Source organism: Oryzias latipes, chromosome 20 (assembly GCF_053564925.1).
Source record: "Oryzias latipes strain Hd-rR chromosome 20, Olatipes_Hd-rR_3.1".
Taxonomy (NCBI): domain Eukaryota; kingdom Metazoa; phylum Chordata; class Actinopteri; order Beloniformes; family Adrianichthyidae; genus Oryzias; species Oryzias latipes.
In genome coordinates, this window is record NC_136256.1 from 16,521,987 (window position 1) to 16,541,137 (window position 19,151).

Here is a 19,151-nt window from a genome sequence, read left to right on the forward strand (position 1 = left end):
ATCACATTTTATTTATAGTGATCAGTAAAGCATGCTGGGAAACCAAACGTCTAAATGACACAAGAATATGAAATAAAAATGAACTGTGTTTAACATCGTTAATGAATGTAACTCGTAATTGAATGATCCAGCTTGTGTCCAGTCAGCGCTGATCAGAATTATTTTTTTACAAATACAGAAAATGATAAAAATTGAACTTAATTAAAAACCAAAAGTGAGTATTTAATTCATCCATGTTTAGATGTGTAGCAAAACAGTTACAAATTTATGTTCTACAAAGGGTACAATATAAGAATTTGTGAATTAATTTAACAGTTTTCTGAATTCTGAAATGGTCTGAGAAATTATAGATCTTCATAAATTCTTTCTTTCTTTTAATAATCCAAAACAGAAACTACAAAGGCAAGTTTCACTTTACCATCTTATGAATGTTAATATAATAAAAACCTCTTAATGCTGTCCATAAGGCTAATCTTCAGTAAAGAATCTCATTTCTGTGATGTTTGGGGTCTTTACACAAACAAAAGAAACTACATTTATCAAAAATGTGATATAATCTTAAAGGTTGATATAGAGACTATAGTAAATGTTACACAATGAAAACACACACGTGGGAAATATTTGAGCTGATCTTTAGCCTAAACCTTTTAAATACAGAGAAAATTTTCTTTGGACCCATGAAATCCTCTCAATCTTCTATGTAGAATGTTTGTTTTAACAAAGGCTGCAGTTCCTTAATCGACCACTACAGGCTGGTTTCAAAGGGAGTACATTCCCATTAACTTCCATGTTAAAAAGTCCAAATCTAGACCAAAATCCTTTGTGCTTCTATTAATTCAATGCTTTGAGGTAGGGGCTGTTAAAAGCAGCTGTTCTTCTTTCATTAGAGCTTTAATTTGAGCAATATTATAGATGTTTTTCAAAACTATGCTGTTCCAATCAGTTCAGTTTGATTTTCAATTTGTTAAATTATTGATCTACTGGTTATATATCTACGGTGAACCCTAATCCAAGCACAGACCAATTCCAGTCCAAAGGCCACATGCTGCCCTAGAAACATCTAAATTTTACCCCTTGAAGTTAAAATGATTTAGTTTTATTTATTATTTAGTATTTCATTTTATTGCAGTAAAGTCAGATCTCTGACTTACATAACTTGTATAATCTTTATACAAGAAGTCAAACATTCAGATGTGAATCAATTTTTTTTTTACCTTCAAGTATCAATGGATAAAAAACAATTTTTTTCAACAAATTTAGGCCTTAAAGCAAAAAGAGTTCAGTTTTGAGAGAGCTGATTAACATTTTAAATGTTTAAAAGTAAAAAGGCTCTTTGTGTGTGTGTTGGCTCACACCTTAACCAGTGCATATATAGTATCCACCTCCCCCCCGTTGTGCCATCATGTCTGTGCCGAGCTAGTTGACGCCTTCTTGGTGAATTTTATTTCCACATAATGGATGTTTTCTTCTGTTGTTGATTCGGGTTCAGTGGTAACACTTTCACTTGTTTGAGCCTGAAAACACAAAAATCTCTTTAAACAAAAATATTCTTTAGGATCACCTCAACAGTGAAACTACATTCACATCACCCTTAGCAACGCACATCCCAGCGACCTCTTCCAATGCAGGGTCTCTGTGTAACACGTGATTCGGGCTTCCACATTGAAAACTCGTGTAGCTACACACATTTAGAGATAATTTTTGGGCTGTAAGTACAAAACGTTGTACATGCATCAAAGGTTAAACTAGGTTGAACTTTAACCAATTAGGAACTGGTATTTATTAATGACATACGGATGGCATCTCCTTTCATTTCTAGAAGTGCCAACTGTTTGAAAATTGATCATGGAGGAGAAATTAATAATTGCACTTTTTGGAATTCTATGACGCAAAGTCTTTCATCATATATCATGTCATAAAAAGCCTGCAGCATTATTTGTGAGATTTGCACCACTCTGACATTTTGCACCAAGCTTCTCCCAACTGTAGGTGGTGGACATACGCCAGTAAACCGTAGCAAAAGAAGAAGAAGCCCCGCCTTGCTTGTCCAGAGTAAACGTCATGGGCTTAGGGTGTGTTCAAGAACCCTTGTTTAGTGTTTTCCTGAACACGTGTCACATGCTCTGAGTGTCCATAGCTTGACAGAAATGAAAAAAGGCTTTTTTAAGGTTATGTAGATTAATTTCATGTGGTCTGACAGACATTTTCCAAGTAGACATTTGCTAAGATTCAAATCTGTAAAAATGAATGGATGCATTTTTAAATTTGCACAGTTTGGCGTTCCGCTGACCTCGTGTTGTTGTGCAGCTGAGTTTGTAGAGTTCTTCCGTGTCCAGCACAACAGAGCTCTGTGGGGATTTGTTATCATAGATGAGCCAGAATTAGCATTTGTGCCAGAGAAGTTTATGCAAAAATACACTTGTAATCAATGTTTAAGTGGCATAAACAACACAGAAGCTCAATTCATTTTATACTTACAAAGAGCATATAATCAGACAAATGAGAACAACTCCTCCTCCAAGAATTGCCTCCCAGGGTAAAGACCCATCAGATGGACCTTAGTGACACAAACATTGTGTAGAACTGAGCTAAAATAGCAAGTGCTATGGCTTGGTGTTTCTGTATTATTAAGGATTTACCTTTTATACGAAGAACTATAACTTCTGATGTCTGATTTCCCATACGGTTTGTTGCAGTGCAGCGATACTCTGCATTTTCTGTCACATTAAAGCTGTAAAAGTCTCCATCAGCTACTTTGATGTCTCCATCTTTGCTGATCCTGAACCAGCTGAAGCTGCTGACAGGAGGTTTGGCTCTGCTGGAGCAGGTCAGGTTCACCCAGCTACCTACTGACACCAAACCTGACGGACTGATGGACACTGAGGTGTTCTTAGGAGAATCTGAGGAATGGAAACTCTGATTATTTGATCAGAAAAGCTGAACCGTGATGAAGATGATCACTTACGTGAAACACTGAGAGTTTGTTGTGTCTCTGCTGTCTTCACATTTTCTCCTTTGTTCACAGGATATCTGACAGAGCAGTTGATGGTGAATCCATCGTCAGAGTCTGACAAAGTGATGTTCTTCTGGATTTTAGTTGTAAAGCTTCCATTTGTGTTTTCCTCAATTTGTCTTTGAGAGTATTTTGAAAGATTCCAGGTGAGTTCAGGAGGATATTGAGGGCAGGGAGTGAGAGCTGAGCAGGTGACAGTGACAGACTCCTCCTCCTTCAGATCAGCTGGAATTTCAACGGTGGGACTCCAAGCAGAATCTGTGGTTTCACATCAAACAGTTCAAACATGTTTAAATATATAAGGAAAGATTGTCAAACTAAATCCTCATTCCTGTGAGTTAAATGCAACACAGAAATTCCCCTGGATTGGATTGTAGCACAAATGACTATTATTTACATGACTAAAAATGACTGCAGATTAACCATTTTTATTTTTTTAAGATGGAAACATATATTTTTAATCATTTATGAATTTGACACAGGCACAATTGTGTTTTTTGTAGTGATGGTGCTCAAAGGTATGACTGCTGAGGAAGAGGAGGAGCTGTTATGAATGACTACATGCAGGAAGAGAACATTTTTATTCAAATTAAAACTCAAACTTTATTTATTTATATAGCGCATTTCATTTCAGTTAAAAACACAAAGCGCTTAACATAACAGCAGATAAAATCAAAGAAAAAAATGAAAATGATTAAAAATAGAAAACACAGGACAATCACACACAGATGGGACCCCTCCCTCACCAGATTCCTCACTCCACCCACCCAGTTCCTCCAGTGGAACCCTGAACAAACAAGATCAGGAAGTCTATGGACTAACACCTTAAACCCTGTTGTCGCCAAAAATGCAACAAACCACTTCGGCTCTAAGATGACCTAAATGTAGGATCTATTCAAAAGCAAAAACATAATTGAATTTTTTTCCTTTTATTAGCTGGAAATAAATTCAATAATTAAGGGGCTCATAATAAAGAAAATAGGTCTTGACAGTATTCATAATAAAATATGCCAAGGTTGTGAACACCATGAAGGATTTTGAGAAGTGTTTGATCACGGACGTCTGAACCAACATGCAGTTTAAATCAAGAGTCAAGTATTATTTCAAGAAATATGGCGCCTGGATTCATCGCTTTCTCTAAGTCTGAAGTGACCCTGATTTTTGAAGTTCTTAACTGCAGACAACTTGACCTCAACTTTCAGCGCCACTGACAACAGCAGCAGAAGGATACGGACCTTTATCTATTTTTTTAACTTAAATTTTATTTTTCATTTTTTAAGCAAGACATAACACAAATGTACATGACATCAAACAAAATAAGTCTCACAAACAAAAGGAAGAAATGTACAAAAACAAGTGAGGAGGTAAAATAAATAAATAAATAAAAGTAGAAAAATAAGGCATGACAGCCGCCGTTCCAGAAATGTTAACAAGTCATGCAATGGCCAGAGAGTTTTTGTATACAGTCCATCAGTCCCATTTTTTCTTAAATTTTCCTTCTGTCAATCTTAAAACAGAAGTCATACTTTCCATGATGTAGATTTCCTCCACTATTTCAGTCCAATCTGTAAGGTTTGGTGGTTCTGGCTTAAGCCATCTTCTGGTTGTTGCTTTCCTTGCTGCAATTAGCAATGTTTTCACCAGGTACTGATCTTGAGCTATGACTGTTTCAGAAATTTTACCCAGATGTAACACTACCCGAGTGAAGGGGATCGTGTAGCGCAGAAAATTTGTTAAAACACGATGAATGGGATGCCAAAATGATCCTATTCGCGAACAGCTCCAGAAGATATGAGAATGATTTGCATTTACTGTATCACACTGTCTCCAACATGTCTGTGGATCTGCTGATTGTTTGCTTTTAATTGAAGGTGTAATAAAGAAGCGCACAAGATTTTTCCAGTTAAATTCCCTCCATTTCAGTGATGTGGTAGAGGCCTGGATTAATGCACATATTGAGTACTATTCTTTCTCTAAAACACGGACCATTATCTAATTTTTACAGTGAAGTGAACTATAAACTCAGATGGACAGCTGTCAATGAGCAGAAGATGGAATTCCAATCTTGGTCACTCGACAGAATATGGACACTTTTTTCTTATTTTTTTTATTTCATTTCACAGCACTAACTTATTATGAAAAAATTATAAAGAAAATAAAGTTAAAAAGATGGTTAAAATTAATGATTTCTAATGATATTATTTCATTTGCTACAAATTTAATTCATGATTTTTCCTAATGAAACTTAATTTGCACAAATTTTTAACTTTTGATACTTGATCAATTTATGCTATGAAGATTTTTGAAACAGTGTTATGTCTATTTTTCTGATATAGTATTATTTTTTTAATCATGTACATGATTTTTCTAATGAATATAATCTGTATATGTTTTAGATAACTGATCTACATTTGCCGTGTTGATTCCAGTTGACTCCAGGGGTGAAACAGCATAAACCACAGGTTAAAACAGTGAAGATCTGGACTGAAGAGGTAACAGAGCGACTTAGGGACTGTTTTAGCACCACAGACTGGGACGTTCTCTGCAGTCCACACAGGAAGGACATTGACAGTCTGCCTGACTTCATCACAGACTATGTCCGGGGCGGCCGTGGTGAATTGGTGGGGCGGTCGACCCATGATCGTAGTATTGCAGGTTCGATTCCCGCCTTGCATGCCCATGAGTCGAAGTGTCCTTGAACCCCACCTTGCCTCTGGTGGTAGGCGGGCGCCTGTGTTTGGCAGCGGAGCCGCCACCAGTGTGTGAATGTGTGTGTGACTGGGTGAATGGGTCTGTGACTGTAAAGCGCTTTGTCCTTGTAGGAAGAGAGGCGCTATGTAAGTATACGCCATTTACCATGTCAATTTTTGTGTGGAAAACACAGCGCAAACAAAATCAGTGCAGTGTTTTTCCAACAATAAGCCCTGGGTCACTCCTCAGCTGAAGACCCTCCTAAATGAAAAGAAGAGGGCTTTTCTCTCTGGGGACAAGGAGGAGCTACGCAGAGTACAGAGGGACCTGAAATACAAGATCAGGAGGTGCAAGGACTGCTACAGGAAGAAGCTGGAGCAGCGCCTGGAACAGAACAACATCCGTGATGTGTGGAGAGGTCTGAAACACATCACGGGCCACGGTGAGGCTGGAAATGGTCGCCAGGTCACAGGTGACCAAGCCTGGGCAAATGAACTGAATCTGTTCTTCAACAGATTTGATTCTGCTCAGCCACCAGTCTCCATCCACACGGCCCCCTCTTCACACCTTTCCAGCTCAGGCGTCTCCTCCCAGACCCCCCCAACGACTCATAGCACCAGACCAGCCACCGCCCACCCATCCTCCAACCCCCCTCTGCCTCACCCTGAATCAGGTTAGGATGGAGTTAAGGAGAACAAAGGCCAGGAAGGCAACAGGCCCTGACAGCATCACCTCCAGGCTCCTCAGGGAGTGTGCAGACCAGCTCTGTGTGGTGATGCTGTTCATATTTAATATGAGACTCAGACTGGAGAAGGTACCAGTCCTCTGGAGGACTTCCTGCCTGGTTCCGGTTCCAAAGGTACCTCGTCCTACGGAACCGAACCACTTCAGACCTGTCGCCTTAACCTCCCACCTGATGAAGACTATGGAGAGGATCATCCTCAGCCATCTCCGCACCCAGGTGAGCTCAGCACTGGACCCGCTGCAGTTTGCATGTCGAACAGGCATCGGGGTGGATGACGCCATCATCTACCTGCAGCATCGGGCCCTGTCTCACCTGGAGGCCCCTGGGAGCACTGTGAGAGTCATGTTTTTTGATTTCTCCAGTGCTTTCAACACAATTCAGCCATCACTGCTGAGGAGGAAGCTGGAGGTTGCAGGTGTGGACAAACATCTGGCTGCACCATCAACTACCTCACAGACAGGCCACAGTTTGTGAGGCTGTGTGACTGTGTGTCTGATATGGTGGTCTGCAGCACGGGGGCACCTCAAGGGACTGTGCTCTCCCCATTCCTGTTTACCCTGTACACATCAGACTTCATCTACGACTCCCACCACTGTAATCTGCAGAAGTTCTCAGATGACAGTGCCATTGTGGGCTGTGAATAAGGGGGGGACGAGCAGGAGTACAGGGGGGTCATCTCCGACTTTGTTGGCTGGTGTGAAATTAACCACCTGCTGCTAAACACCAGCAAGACAAAGGAGCTGATCCTGGACTTCAGGAGGTCCCCTACACCACACTCACTGGTGAACATCCAGGGTTCAGACATTGAGGTTGTGGACACTTTTAAAAACCTGGGTGTTCACCTGAACAACAGACTGGACTGGTCCAACAACACGGATGCTCTGTACAGGAGGGGCCAGAGTCGCCTTCACCTGCTGAGGAGACTGAGGTCCTTTGGCGTGTGCAGACAGCTGCTGAGGACCTTTTACGACACTGTGGTGGCCTCAGTGGTCCTTTATGGAGTTGTGTGCTGGGCGGGGGGCAGTGCAGGCAGAGACTTGAAGAGGCTTAACAAACTGGTTAGGAAGGCCGGCTCTGTCCTGGGCTGCACACTTGAGTCCATCGAGGAGGAGGCGGACAGGAGGATGTTAGCTAAGCTGACATCCATCATGGATAACCCCTCCCACCCCCTACACCAAACTGTAGAGGCGCTGACCAGCTCCTTCAGCACAAGACTGTTGCACCCTCAGTGTAAGAAGGAGCGCTACCGCAGGTCATTCCTGCCCACAGCCATCAGACTGTACAACACCGTGTCAAAGTGACACTCCACGGTCCCAGGGTGTTTTTCTGTTTAGTCATTGATTCATTTACTTTTGTTGTAGTTGTTGTTTTTCAATTTTAAATTGTTTTTTTATTCCTCAACAGTTGTTTGATTTTGTTTTTGGTGTGAACTTCATTAGTTATTTCTGTATTTTGAAAAAATTTGTAATGTTTTTTTACAGTTTACATGTTTTGCAGACCGCATGTTTTTTACACTTTTGCAGCTGTATTTATTTAATATTTAATATTTATTTCTTTATTTAATAAGAATCTCATTTTTGATAATAATTTTTCATAATAATTTTAGTAATATTTTTAATTATCTAATATAAATGTCATTTGTGATGTCCTTTATTGATGTTATATTATATAGATTATTTCTGAATGTCGTGTTGCTGCCACAGAAATGAAATTTCCCCATTGTGGGATTAATAAAGTCATCTATCTATCTATCTCTGGAAGCAGGCAGTGGCGATTTAATTCTGTTCTTCTATCGGACACTAATTTTACTAAGTTTATTGAAAAGGAAATTACTTTTTTTATAGACACTAATGTTGATCCACAGATATCCTATCTTATTCTGTGGGATGCCCTCAAAGCTTACCTACCGGGACAGATTATTTCGTATACTGCTCGCCTGAAGCGCAAAACAAATAGAGAAAGAAATGAGCTCATTCACCAAATTTATGGGGTTAAATGACATTTGGGAATCGGAGCGTGTGTATTTGTAAAACCGGTTGTGTGCATTTCTGATTATTGAGACTGAATTAACTCCATACAAATTGGACTAATCGATAGTCAATATGCCCAAAGCAAGTGCCCAGCACTGTACAAGAAACGAGTTGAACTGAAATCCAGATTTGACTTGCTAACTACTCACCATACTGAGCGTCTGCTTCTAAAAAACAGGACCATGTTTTATAGCTATGGAGATAAGTCTGACAAAGTACTAGCCAACCAACTCAAAGGCTTTAAAGCAAAGCAGGCTATCTCCAAAATACAAGTAGGTGCTGGCCGAACTACAACTGACCTTTCAGAAATCAATGCGACGTTTAAAGAATTCTACACTAAACTGTACACCTCAGAGTCCCATGGGGATGCCAGTGACATCCATAACTTTTTCAGCAATCTTGATATTCCTGCTATTTCAGAGGAGTCACGGAAAAAATTGGAAGAGCCCATATTGGAGGCAGAAATAGTTGCGGCCATCAAGTCAATGCAGTCAAACAAGTGCCCTGGTCCAGATGGCTTCCCTACAGAATTTTTTAAAAGGTTTTCCAGGTTATTCTCACCGATACTCTGTTCAGTCTTTTTAGAATCTTGCAAATTGGATCGATTACCCCAGTCCTTTACTGAGGCCTGCATTACACTTATTGCAAAGAAAGACAAGGATCCTACAGATTGCACATCATATAGACCCATCTCACTTTTGAATACGGACGCTAATATCTTAGCAAAAGTCCTAGCTCATAGATTGGAGAGCGTCCTCGCTACCATTATTTCCAAGGATCAGACTGGCTTCATCAAAGGAAGACAGGCATATTATAATATTAGATAGCTCTTTAACATAATTTATTCTGCCCCTGAAGACGTACCTGAATGTGTGATTACTATTGATGCAGAAAAGGCATTCGATCGGGTCGAGTGGCCTTATCTGCTGGCTGTACTGGAAAAATTTGGTTTTGGGCCTGCCTTTAATCTATGGATCAAGTTACTTTATTCTGAGCCCACTGCAAGGATTCGCACTAACTCCCAAATATCAACCCCTTTCAACCTGTACCGTGGGACCAGACAGGGCTGCCCTTTGAGCCCTATGCTCTTCAACTTAGCAATTGACCTCTTGCCATAGCACTTCGCAGTTGTAAAGACCTATCCGGTATCAAGAGAAGAGGTGTGGAGCACAGAGTCTCCTTATATGCAGATGACCTGTTGCTCTATGTCTCCAATCCAGCTCAGTCCCTTCCCTCTGCCCTGGCATTGCTCAGTCATTTTGGCAGTTTTTCAGGCTATAAGGTGATTATTAATAAGAGTGAGCTCTTTCCAGTTAACGAAGCAGCACGGAACCTAGACTTTAATGGTTTCACTCTGAAAGTCGTGCGCAGTAGATTTACTTACCTTGGAGTCACAGTTACCCAAAAATATAAAGATTTATTCAAAGAAAATTTTGCAATTTATTTAAACCAAATCAAACTGATAGTCCGGCAGTGGTCTTCCCTATCAATGTCCTTAGTTGGACGAGTGAACTCTTTTAAAATGGTTATACTGCCTAAACTTCTGTATCTTTTCCAAACTCTTCCAATATGCATTCCTGGCTCTTTTTTTCCAGCAACTAGACTCTCTTATATCTTCCTATATATGGCAGGGTAAACGACCTCGTCTAAATAAAATCTACCTCCAAAAACTAAAATAGAAGGGGGGCTTGCCCTGCCGAATTTTCGCTTCTATTACTGGGCATCCAATATAAGAAACAATGTGAATTGGTCTTTCTACCATGACCACTCGGATTGTCCTAACTGGATAGCGCTCGAGCTCTGCCAAGACAACAATCTCTCGCCTCTGACCTTTGTTGGCTCTAGTTTGCCTTTACGTTTTATTGCATCTCTTAACAACCCTGTAGTTAAACACACACTGAAGATATGGTCTCAATTTAGAAAACAGTTTGGCCTGCACAGTTTCTCCATTTGGAGTCCTATTGCCATGAATCACCTTTTTAAGCCATCTACTATGGATTCAGGTTTCCTGCGGTGGCATCACAGCGGTATCACTCGCTTTAAAGATCTACTTATAGAGGATACCTTTGCCTCATTTGCTCAACTGAAAGAGAAATTTGATCTTTTAAACTCCGATTTCTTTCGTTACCTTCAAGTACGTAATTTCTTTGTTTCACAACTACCACAATTCTCAACTACCACAGAAACAGAAATAACTGACAACATTTTTTCACTAGATCCATCCAGGAGGGGTCATATTTCTAAACTATATAACATTATGTTGAACCTTAAATATTCCTCTGTGGATAAATTTAAGATGGCTTGGGAAAAAGATATGGGCCTCCCTATCTCAGATGATACTTGGGTTTCTGCTCTTAAACTGGTAAACTCATCTTCATTTTGTGCTCGACACCAACTAATTCAGTTCAACGTGGTACATCGGGTCCATATTTCCAGGGTAAAGCTGGCCTCTATGTACCCCACAGTTAGTTCACTATGCACAAGATGTAATCTTACAGATGCCTCTCTGCATCATATGTTCTTTTCATGCCCACATTTGAATGTATATTGGAGGACAATTTTTGACACAATGTCTCGTGTATTTAACACTGATTTAAAACCAAATCCATTAACAGCCATTTTTGGGGTTGTGATGGACCAAGCTGTTTCAGGTACTGCCAAAAAACACTGTATAGCCTTTGCATCACTCCTGGCACGACGTGCTATACTGCTTAAATGGAAAGATGCCTCTCCCCCGTCTCATTCACAGTGGCTACAGGATATCATGTCCTGTTTAAAACTGGAGAAAATTAGATGTTCACTCCAAAAGTCTCTTGACATATTTGAAGATTTATGGGGTCCCTTTTTGAGAACATTTCCAGTTTTTTAGTCATAGAAGCCTACAGCAGCTTAGCTGCATGTGGTAGTATATAGTCCTGGTCGTGCGTGATGGAGTGATGGCTTGACGGTGGCAGTGACAGGGAATGGTATGGGGTATTTTGTTAATTTTATTTATTATTTTTACGTATTATTATGTTTGGTTTTTTTGTTTTGTTTTTTTGTTCCCTTTCCTTAGCTTTATTATAAACACTTCTTTTAGTAATTTGTCTTTCAGACTTACAGAACTCTGTAATTGTGTTTGTATAATGTAAAACTCAATAAAAATACCTTGGGTTAAAAAAAAAGAAGGCCGGCTCTGTCCTGGGCTGCACACTTGAGTCCATCGAGGAGGTGGTGGACAACCCCTCCCAACCCCTACACCAAACTCTAGAGGCGCTGACCAGCTCCTTCAGCACAAGAATGTTGCACCCTCAGTGTAAGAAGGAGCGCTACCGCAGGTCATTCCTCCCCACAGCCATCAGACTGTACAACACCGTGTCAAAGTGACTCCACAGTCCCAGGGGTGTATTTCTTTCTTTTACTCATTGATTCATTTACTTTTGTTGCAGTTGTTGCTGTTTTTACAATTTGTACAATTTACAATTAAAAAAAAAAAAATTGACGTCGGGTTGCATAAGGAATCGAGCATTTGCAGTTGACCACATATTTTTTGTATATATTTTATTTTTATTATTGTGATTATTATTATTATTAGTAGTAGTAGTATTGAATATTTATTTATTTATTTATTTATTATGAATCTCATTTTCGATAATAATCTCAATAATAGTTGTAATTATAATTTTTGATAATTTAATATTCTTAATACTTTAATATGAATGTCATTTTTTATGTCCTTTTTTTGATGTTATATAGATTATTTCTGAATGTCGTTTTTTTGCTGCCACAGATATATGAAATTTCCCCATTGTGGGATTAATAAAGTCATCATCCATCCATCCATTTCTAAAATACTTATGTCTATTTTTACATAATTATTAAGAAGTTCATCTTTGTCATGTGATTCATTGATACCTAAGGATTCGTAATTCTGTCTGATAAAAGTTATGAACCGGATAATGATAAATCATGTAAAAAAATGGTTATGGTAGAACAGGGGTGGGATTATATAAATTCGCTGCCTTCCACTCCCTTTCAAGCAATATTTAATTTTATGTCTAATTATGCACAGTTTGATACGTCTTTGTATGAATGTATAACTGCTGATTGAATTGTTTATGTGTATTATTCTTACTTGATTGCTTGAAAAAAACCATTTCAAATAAAAAAAATTGTAATAAAAAATAAACAGAACTAAACCCTCAAAAGCTTTAAAGTTTTGAAAGTTATAATCTCTTTACCATATGCAGGATTTTTGCACGTGTTTTAAATCTTGTTTCTAAATGGTCAAATGGATTTCATTCTGTTGTCAGAAAAAATTGTAACATTCAAAACTAATTTACCTTAAATTTTTTTAATAAAAAAGAAGGTCACGTTTCAACAAATATAGCAAAAAAATTAGACAACAAATGAAAATATTTTGTAAGCAGCTGCAGTATATTTCTAACTATAGGTCAGCTAAAACTGATAATTAATATTATTAATTCAAAGGCTGAAAGATAGTACCAACAGGCTGACTTTCTGATAGAAACACATCTGAAGGGGGGGGGGTGCCTTCCCCCACTTCACTGCACTTACGGACGGTAAAAATTAGTTTTAGCCTCAGTTTTTGAACCATTTCAACTTAAAAACCTTATTGCTTATTATGATTAAAATAAAATAAAACTTTCTTACCTTGTACTGTTATTTGAATGGGATTACAAGCAGCAGTTGCCTTAAATGGTCCATTCTCAATTCTGAAAAAGTACTCATTTGTGGGATTTCTGTGTAAATTATTGAACACAGTGGTGCAGTTTTTCTGTGTTAGGTTTCCAATCAATCTAATTTCATAAAGGTTCACAGGTTTACTACTGTTGAAAACAACATTGTTTGGATTCTTGGAAACTTTAGCAGAACTGTTGATCCACACTCCAAAAATTTCTCGTCTTTGATCAAACTTTTCTTGACTTTCATTGGGTGTGAAGCTGCATGGAATTTGCAAACAGGATCCACTCAGCGCTTCCATCATCTTTGGTGCAGTGATGTAGAGATGCGATTCCCTATTACAGACTGCCATGACGCCTGTAATAATGTATAAAAGGAAACATGCTCTTAAATTCAAATATATAGTAAGGTTATACATGATGGTAAATGTTGCAGTTTACGCTGTTTTATAACCTTTTGTATAACCGTAAATCAAGCAATGTATTTTGCATCTACAATCACAGCCCAAAACATTGGCTCCCTTGCAAGTTTGTTGGAAAATTATTTCTATTGCAACTATTTCCAAAATCACGTGTTTATTGTTTTTTTGCACTGCAAATAATTTGAGAAAACAATGTTAATTTGGTACGATGGGGCCTAAAGTGTGCCAAGAAAATTTCCCCCACACCATTACACCACCACCACCAGCTTGAACCATTGATACAAGGCAGGATGAATTCATGCTTTCATGCTATTGATGTAAATTCTGACCCATCCATCTGAACGTTGCAGCAGAAATGGAGACTCATCAGACCAGGCAACAATTTTATAATCCTCTATTGGTTATTTGAGGTCCTGTTGTCTTTCTATCAGCTGGAACCAGTCTGACCATTCTCCTCTGACCTCTAGCATCAACAAGAATAAACGAGAAAATATCCAGTGAGCAGCATTTCCTCCCACAGAACTGCTGCTCACTGGATATTTTCTCTTTTTCTGACCATTCTCTGTAAACCCTGGAGATGGTTGTGGGTGAAAATCCCAGTAGATCAGCAGTTTCTGAAATCCTCAGAAACAAATCCTTCTGGAAATGTTCATTCTTTTTTATCTTCTGTGTTAGAAAATTGCAAGTGGGATGATATTTCTGGCCATGACTACAACTCGAACACAAGCAAGACAGAAATGTTTTCTGTAGAGCAAAAAGATTTTTTTCTAAAACTTTGTATAAATCAAAGAACACTACGACTGTTAGTACTGTTGTCTAGTATCTGTTGTTTGCATTACAGGCTTCTAATGAGAATACATCAATACAAATAACTTCATAGCTGCTGAAGATAATCTTCAACTTAAAGGCTAAAATCCCAAATATGAGCCTCATGTAATAAAGAAATGGAAAGTTCCTGATTTACAAACTGGAATTCATCTGCCACATGAGGAACCTTTGAATTATATCATAACCAAATATTTTACATGTTTTAAGTGCTGAATCAGAAAAAGCTGCTCACCTGAAAGAAAGAAGAAACTGTTGACTGTCAGCAGGTTCAAATACAGAGCTGCCATCAGATTCCTGCAATCACCTGAGAAACAAAGAGTATTTACTTCACTAGATACTACAATTAGATTCAAAATGTTTAGAAAATGTCTGAAAATCTTCAAAATATAGTAAGTTTAAATATTTCTCACAGAAAGCATCAGCTGTGAATAAAACAACAATCTCAAGGAGATCTGTTCCTTTTTGAAAACGTCGATCAGCAGCTGAACACGAGAAGCAGGAAGTCTTTGGACCCCATAGGTGATTTCCACCCTGCAACACATTTTCTATTTTCAGTCAAAGAACAGCAGAGTGTTAAGAGTTGATGGTACAATATTAGGATGACTTACTCACAGCTTAGTGTAAGTATGAGCTAAGGTCTAATGGGTGAGGTACACTGCAAATAAATCCAAAATAATGTCTGTGAAGGTGTTATTAATATCCATTTATCTTCTAAACCCGCTTAACCCCTTTCGGGTCACGGGGTTGCCAGAGCCCACCCTTTCCTCTCTCTTGCCAGCACACCAGTGATGCATGCTTTTGATTTTAGCAGGTTATTGTCATGCCCTGCTCTCTGGTTTACCCAAAAAATCCTTGATAGCCTTCAACTATTACAAAACTCTGCGGCACAAGTTCTGATGAGGGCCAGGAACACATTACACCAGCTTTAAAGTCATTACACAGCTTCATGGCTGTGCGTTCCTGGATTAATTTTAAGATTCTTTTCAAATGGTTTATAAATGTTTTTATGGTCTTGGGCTTTCTTATTTCAGTGATTTGCTTCTAAAGTATGGACCCTTGTGAACACTGAGGTTCTCAGGCTCTGGCCTTTTAATTGTTCCTGAGGCGAGGAACCAAAACTTCTGGAGAGCCTTCGTTCTGCTGTTACGGTCCTCGCCTCTGGAACAGCCTGCTGTAGAGCTTCATGGCTGCAGAGACTGTAAAGGTTTTTAAGAAGAGGCTCAAGACCCACCTATTTACCATGACTTTTAGATCATCTTATATGGTTATTTATTAAAAAAACATTTTACTGAATTTAATTTGTATGTTTTTATTTTCTATTTCATATGTTTTAATATATGTTATGTTTCTAATTTTAACGTATTTTAATGTTATCCTCTGTGGAAATCCTTTGTAACCAGGGTTGGTTTGGTCTGGGGTTGTTGCCGTGATGTCCGACCTTGCTGGGGCAGCTGGGGTTCAGTGTTGCTGTTTTACAGCAAGGGAATAGACCCCATAGCTGTCTCAGTCTGGATGGGCGCTGTTGCGATGCTCCTGTGGCTTAGCTGGCTCCAAGTAGATATAGATTAACAATATACTGTTTCCTCACAGAAGAGCAGAGCCAGTCTCCTTTGTTATTGCAGTCTTTTACGAGTAGCATCATGTTTATTCTAAAAAAAACAATAATTTGAATCCATCATTTTTAAATGTAAATTAACCTTTTTCAAAATAAATTATTTATGGTTTTTCTTCTTTATTTTGCTTTTTTTCAAGCTCCTGCAATCTATAGTCTACTATGGAGCAATGTATATATACTCCAGAAAATATGGTAAATATTAGGGATGGCCCGTTTGACACGACGCTTCGGTGCGCATTTCACCTTCATGAAACAGAGTGTTTCGGCACAATGTTTCGGGATATGTGTCAAGTAGCACAGATCACGTGGTTGATGAGGTACGACGCGCAAAATGCTTCGTTTGGTTGAACCACGGTTCAGATGTCACTTGCGTTTCGAACAGTTGACCGCGCTATTCTCTAGAAATACGAAATGAATCCCAAACGTTTCCCGACAAGTTCTATTGTTTCCCCAAGATTAGAATCAGTGTCAGTTCATTGCACTTTACCATGGTTCCTTCTAAAAAAGGTACTGTGGCTCAGGATCGTTTCAACTCGATTTCTCCTAATAAAACAATACAATATGAATAAAAATACTAATACAATTACTAATAAAAATACTTCAATAAATCTATGATGGCAAGCCGAAGTAGGGTCAGTAGAGATAGCTCAGTGAAACAGTCAGTGGGGTATGCGTCCTGAGATTAAGACCAGTGTATGACAATTTTAGTTTTTATATTTTTTTGCTTTGTGTTTGTTTCTTCATGTGTATTTTTCTGTGTCAAGCACCTCTCACAGAAAACGTCACATGTGGTGTTGTTTTACGTTGTTTTTTTCTAATCATCATTAACAACATTGTTTTGTTTAATGTTTTTTCATCATCATTTCAACATTGAAGTGTTACAAGGAGCTTAGTTGAAACATATGTCGATATACGTCCAGACCGCCACCAGATGCCGCTGTTCTGTGTGGTTTCAAAGCCCTGAATGGGTGGTTAATTTTTCCGGCACAATTACAAGAGCCCCAATGAGGCTTCATGGGGCTTCTCGTCCCATCCCTAGTAAATATGTATATATAAGTGTCAAGGATGCAGTGTGGACACAAATGTAGGATTTCCCAAAGAAAAGTGCAAATTGAATTGACAGACTTGCTAAGAAGACAAGAAGGCCTGTACTTCTATGAAACGCACAAAACAATCTGGCAGCAGGGTAGACGCAGATTATAAACATGAGGACAGATTAAACAATTACAAACAGGTGCACACATCAGGGAGGGCAGGTGAACACACTGTGGGAGAATTGACATTGGAGGGAGACATGTGAGAAACAGGAAGTAACAAAATAAAAGCAGAACAAAAACTGCCCTGGCTCCAATACCTCACAATAAAAGTTAATGCCTCAAATGGGACAGAGGGGTAAAAAAAAATCACATTTTATTTACAGTAATCAGTAAATCATGCTGGGAATCCAAATGTCTAAATGACACAAAAATAAAAAAGAAGTAAAATAGTTTAACATCAATTTCAGTCAGACAACTCTTGCAGTAAGAAATATTTATTTGACATTTTTCCACATTCTTTAAGTTGGCATTCACATATTTCCGTTTGGCATAAGGCTCCGTTCAATTCCATAAAACTTCCATAAAATTCCATAAAACTTTCGGGTAACAAAACCCCCAACACTAAAATCATCCAGAAGAAGAGAAAATGTGAATGTAAAATCAGTGTGTAATAAAATGGGGTGTGTTTTCGGCAGCATTCCATTTTCATTTCATTTCCCAGTATGACTGCTATGTGTGACCCGGCACCATTGACCGTTTGGGCCGCCCCCGTTCGAGTACAGCGCCACGAAGGGAACATGCTATCTAGTGGATCTGCTATGTGTGACCCGGCACCATTGACCGTTTGGGCCGCCCCCGTTCGAGTACAGCGCCACGAAGGGAACATGCTATCTAGTGGATCTGCTATGTGTGACCCGGCACCATTGACCGTTTGGGCCGCCCCCGTTCGAGTACAGCGCCACGAAGGGAACATGCTATCTAGTGGATCTGCTATGTGTGACCCGGCACCATTGACCGTTTGGGCCGCCCCCATTCGAGTACAGCGCCACGAAGGGAACATGCTAACTAGTGGATCTACTATGTGTGACCCGGCACCATTGACCGTTGGGCCGCCCCCATTCGAGTACAGCGCCACGAAGGGAACATGCTATCTAGTGGATTTGCTATGTGTGACCCGGCACCATTGACCGTTGGGCCGCCCCCGTTCGAGTACAGCGCTACGAAAGGGACATGCTATCTAGTGGATCTGCTATGTGTGACCCGGCACCATTGACCGTTGGGCCGCCCCGTTCGAGTACAGCGCCACGAAGGGGACATGCTATCTAGTGGATCTGCTATGTGTGACCCGGCACCATTGACCGTAGGGTCGCTCCTGTTCGTGGAAACCACTAGAGGAACATACTATCTGAAAGAGAGAGGGAAAGAAATAAAAGGGGAGCCAACATAAACTGATCTTAGAACGTAAGCTCACTTCCGCAAAACGCTGTGCTAAACTATAATTTAAACCGCCAAACAACCCGTATGATACACTAACTTAACATCCAATCCAAAGCTTCCGATGGCGTATGACATGCTTAACAGCCATTATTCAAACTTCTATTAAACTAAGAACAAGTTTGATGACCATAAACTCTACCATTTTGGCAACTATATATACACGCGCTTAAGTAACATCCGTTATTTCGAAGCTCCCAACGACAGTACCACGAACGAGCTTAATAGCCATAATTTTCTCCATTTGGCATACCAATTATAAGCGCTCAAGGAACATCCATATAAATGAGGTTCCATCCCAATATTAAGAACGAGTTCAACGCCCATATTTACTATGCTTCATTGGCATACTACAAACAAATGAGCTTAAGAACCAGATCCGAGCACCGCGCAAACTATGATACAACTTAGAGCAACCTAAATTTTTGAGGCTTCCACCTGGCTATAATTTTCTTTTAACATCTATAATCGAAGAATTTACATTCATTCTGCGGTTGACATTGATTAATTAATTCAGTCAGAAGTGTCATTGGAATGCAGAGGAGGTCCAACGCCCCGTCACTTTCAGTGCAGCAATAGGTACGTCAAGCAGTC

At 39.4% G+C, this 19,151-nt stretch overlaps 1 protein-coding gene across 1 annotated transcript; it reads right to left on the minus strand.

Annotated features, from left to right (window-relative positions):
• Positions 1-1,500: 1,500 nt before the first annotated feature.
• Positions 1,501-13,580, minus strand: LOC111946698 (B-cell receptor CD22-like). Its single transcript, XM_023950432.2, has 4 exons — positions 13,133-13,580; positions 2,966-3,271; positions 2,640-2,900; positions 1,501-1,514 (listed from the first exon to the last, which is right to left on the minus strand). Exons 1-4 carry the CDS (start codon positions 13,578-13,580, stop codon positions 1,501-1,503), a joined length of 1,029 nt encoding a protein of 342 aa, XP_023806200.2.
• Positions 13,581-19,151: the final 5,571 nt, after the last annotated feature.

Bases quoted from the DNA above. Each gene is read 5' to 3' on its own strand.
- LOC111946698 (XM_023950432.2), bottom strand. From the start codon at position 13,580: ATGTATAACCTTACTATATATTTGAATTTAAGAGCATGTTTCCTTTTA. The intron at 3,272-13,132 runs GTAAGAAAGTTT...GTGAAACCACAG, and splicing joins CATTCAAATAACAGTACAAG to ATTCTGCTTGGAGTCCCACC. The intron at 2,901-2,965 runs GTAAGTGATCAT...TCCATTCCTCAG, and splicing joins ACAAACTCTCAGTGTTTCAC to ATTCTCCTAAGAACACCTCA.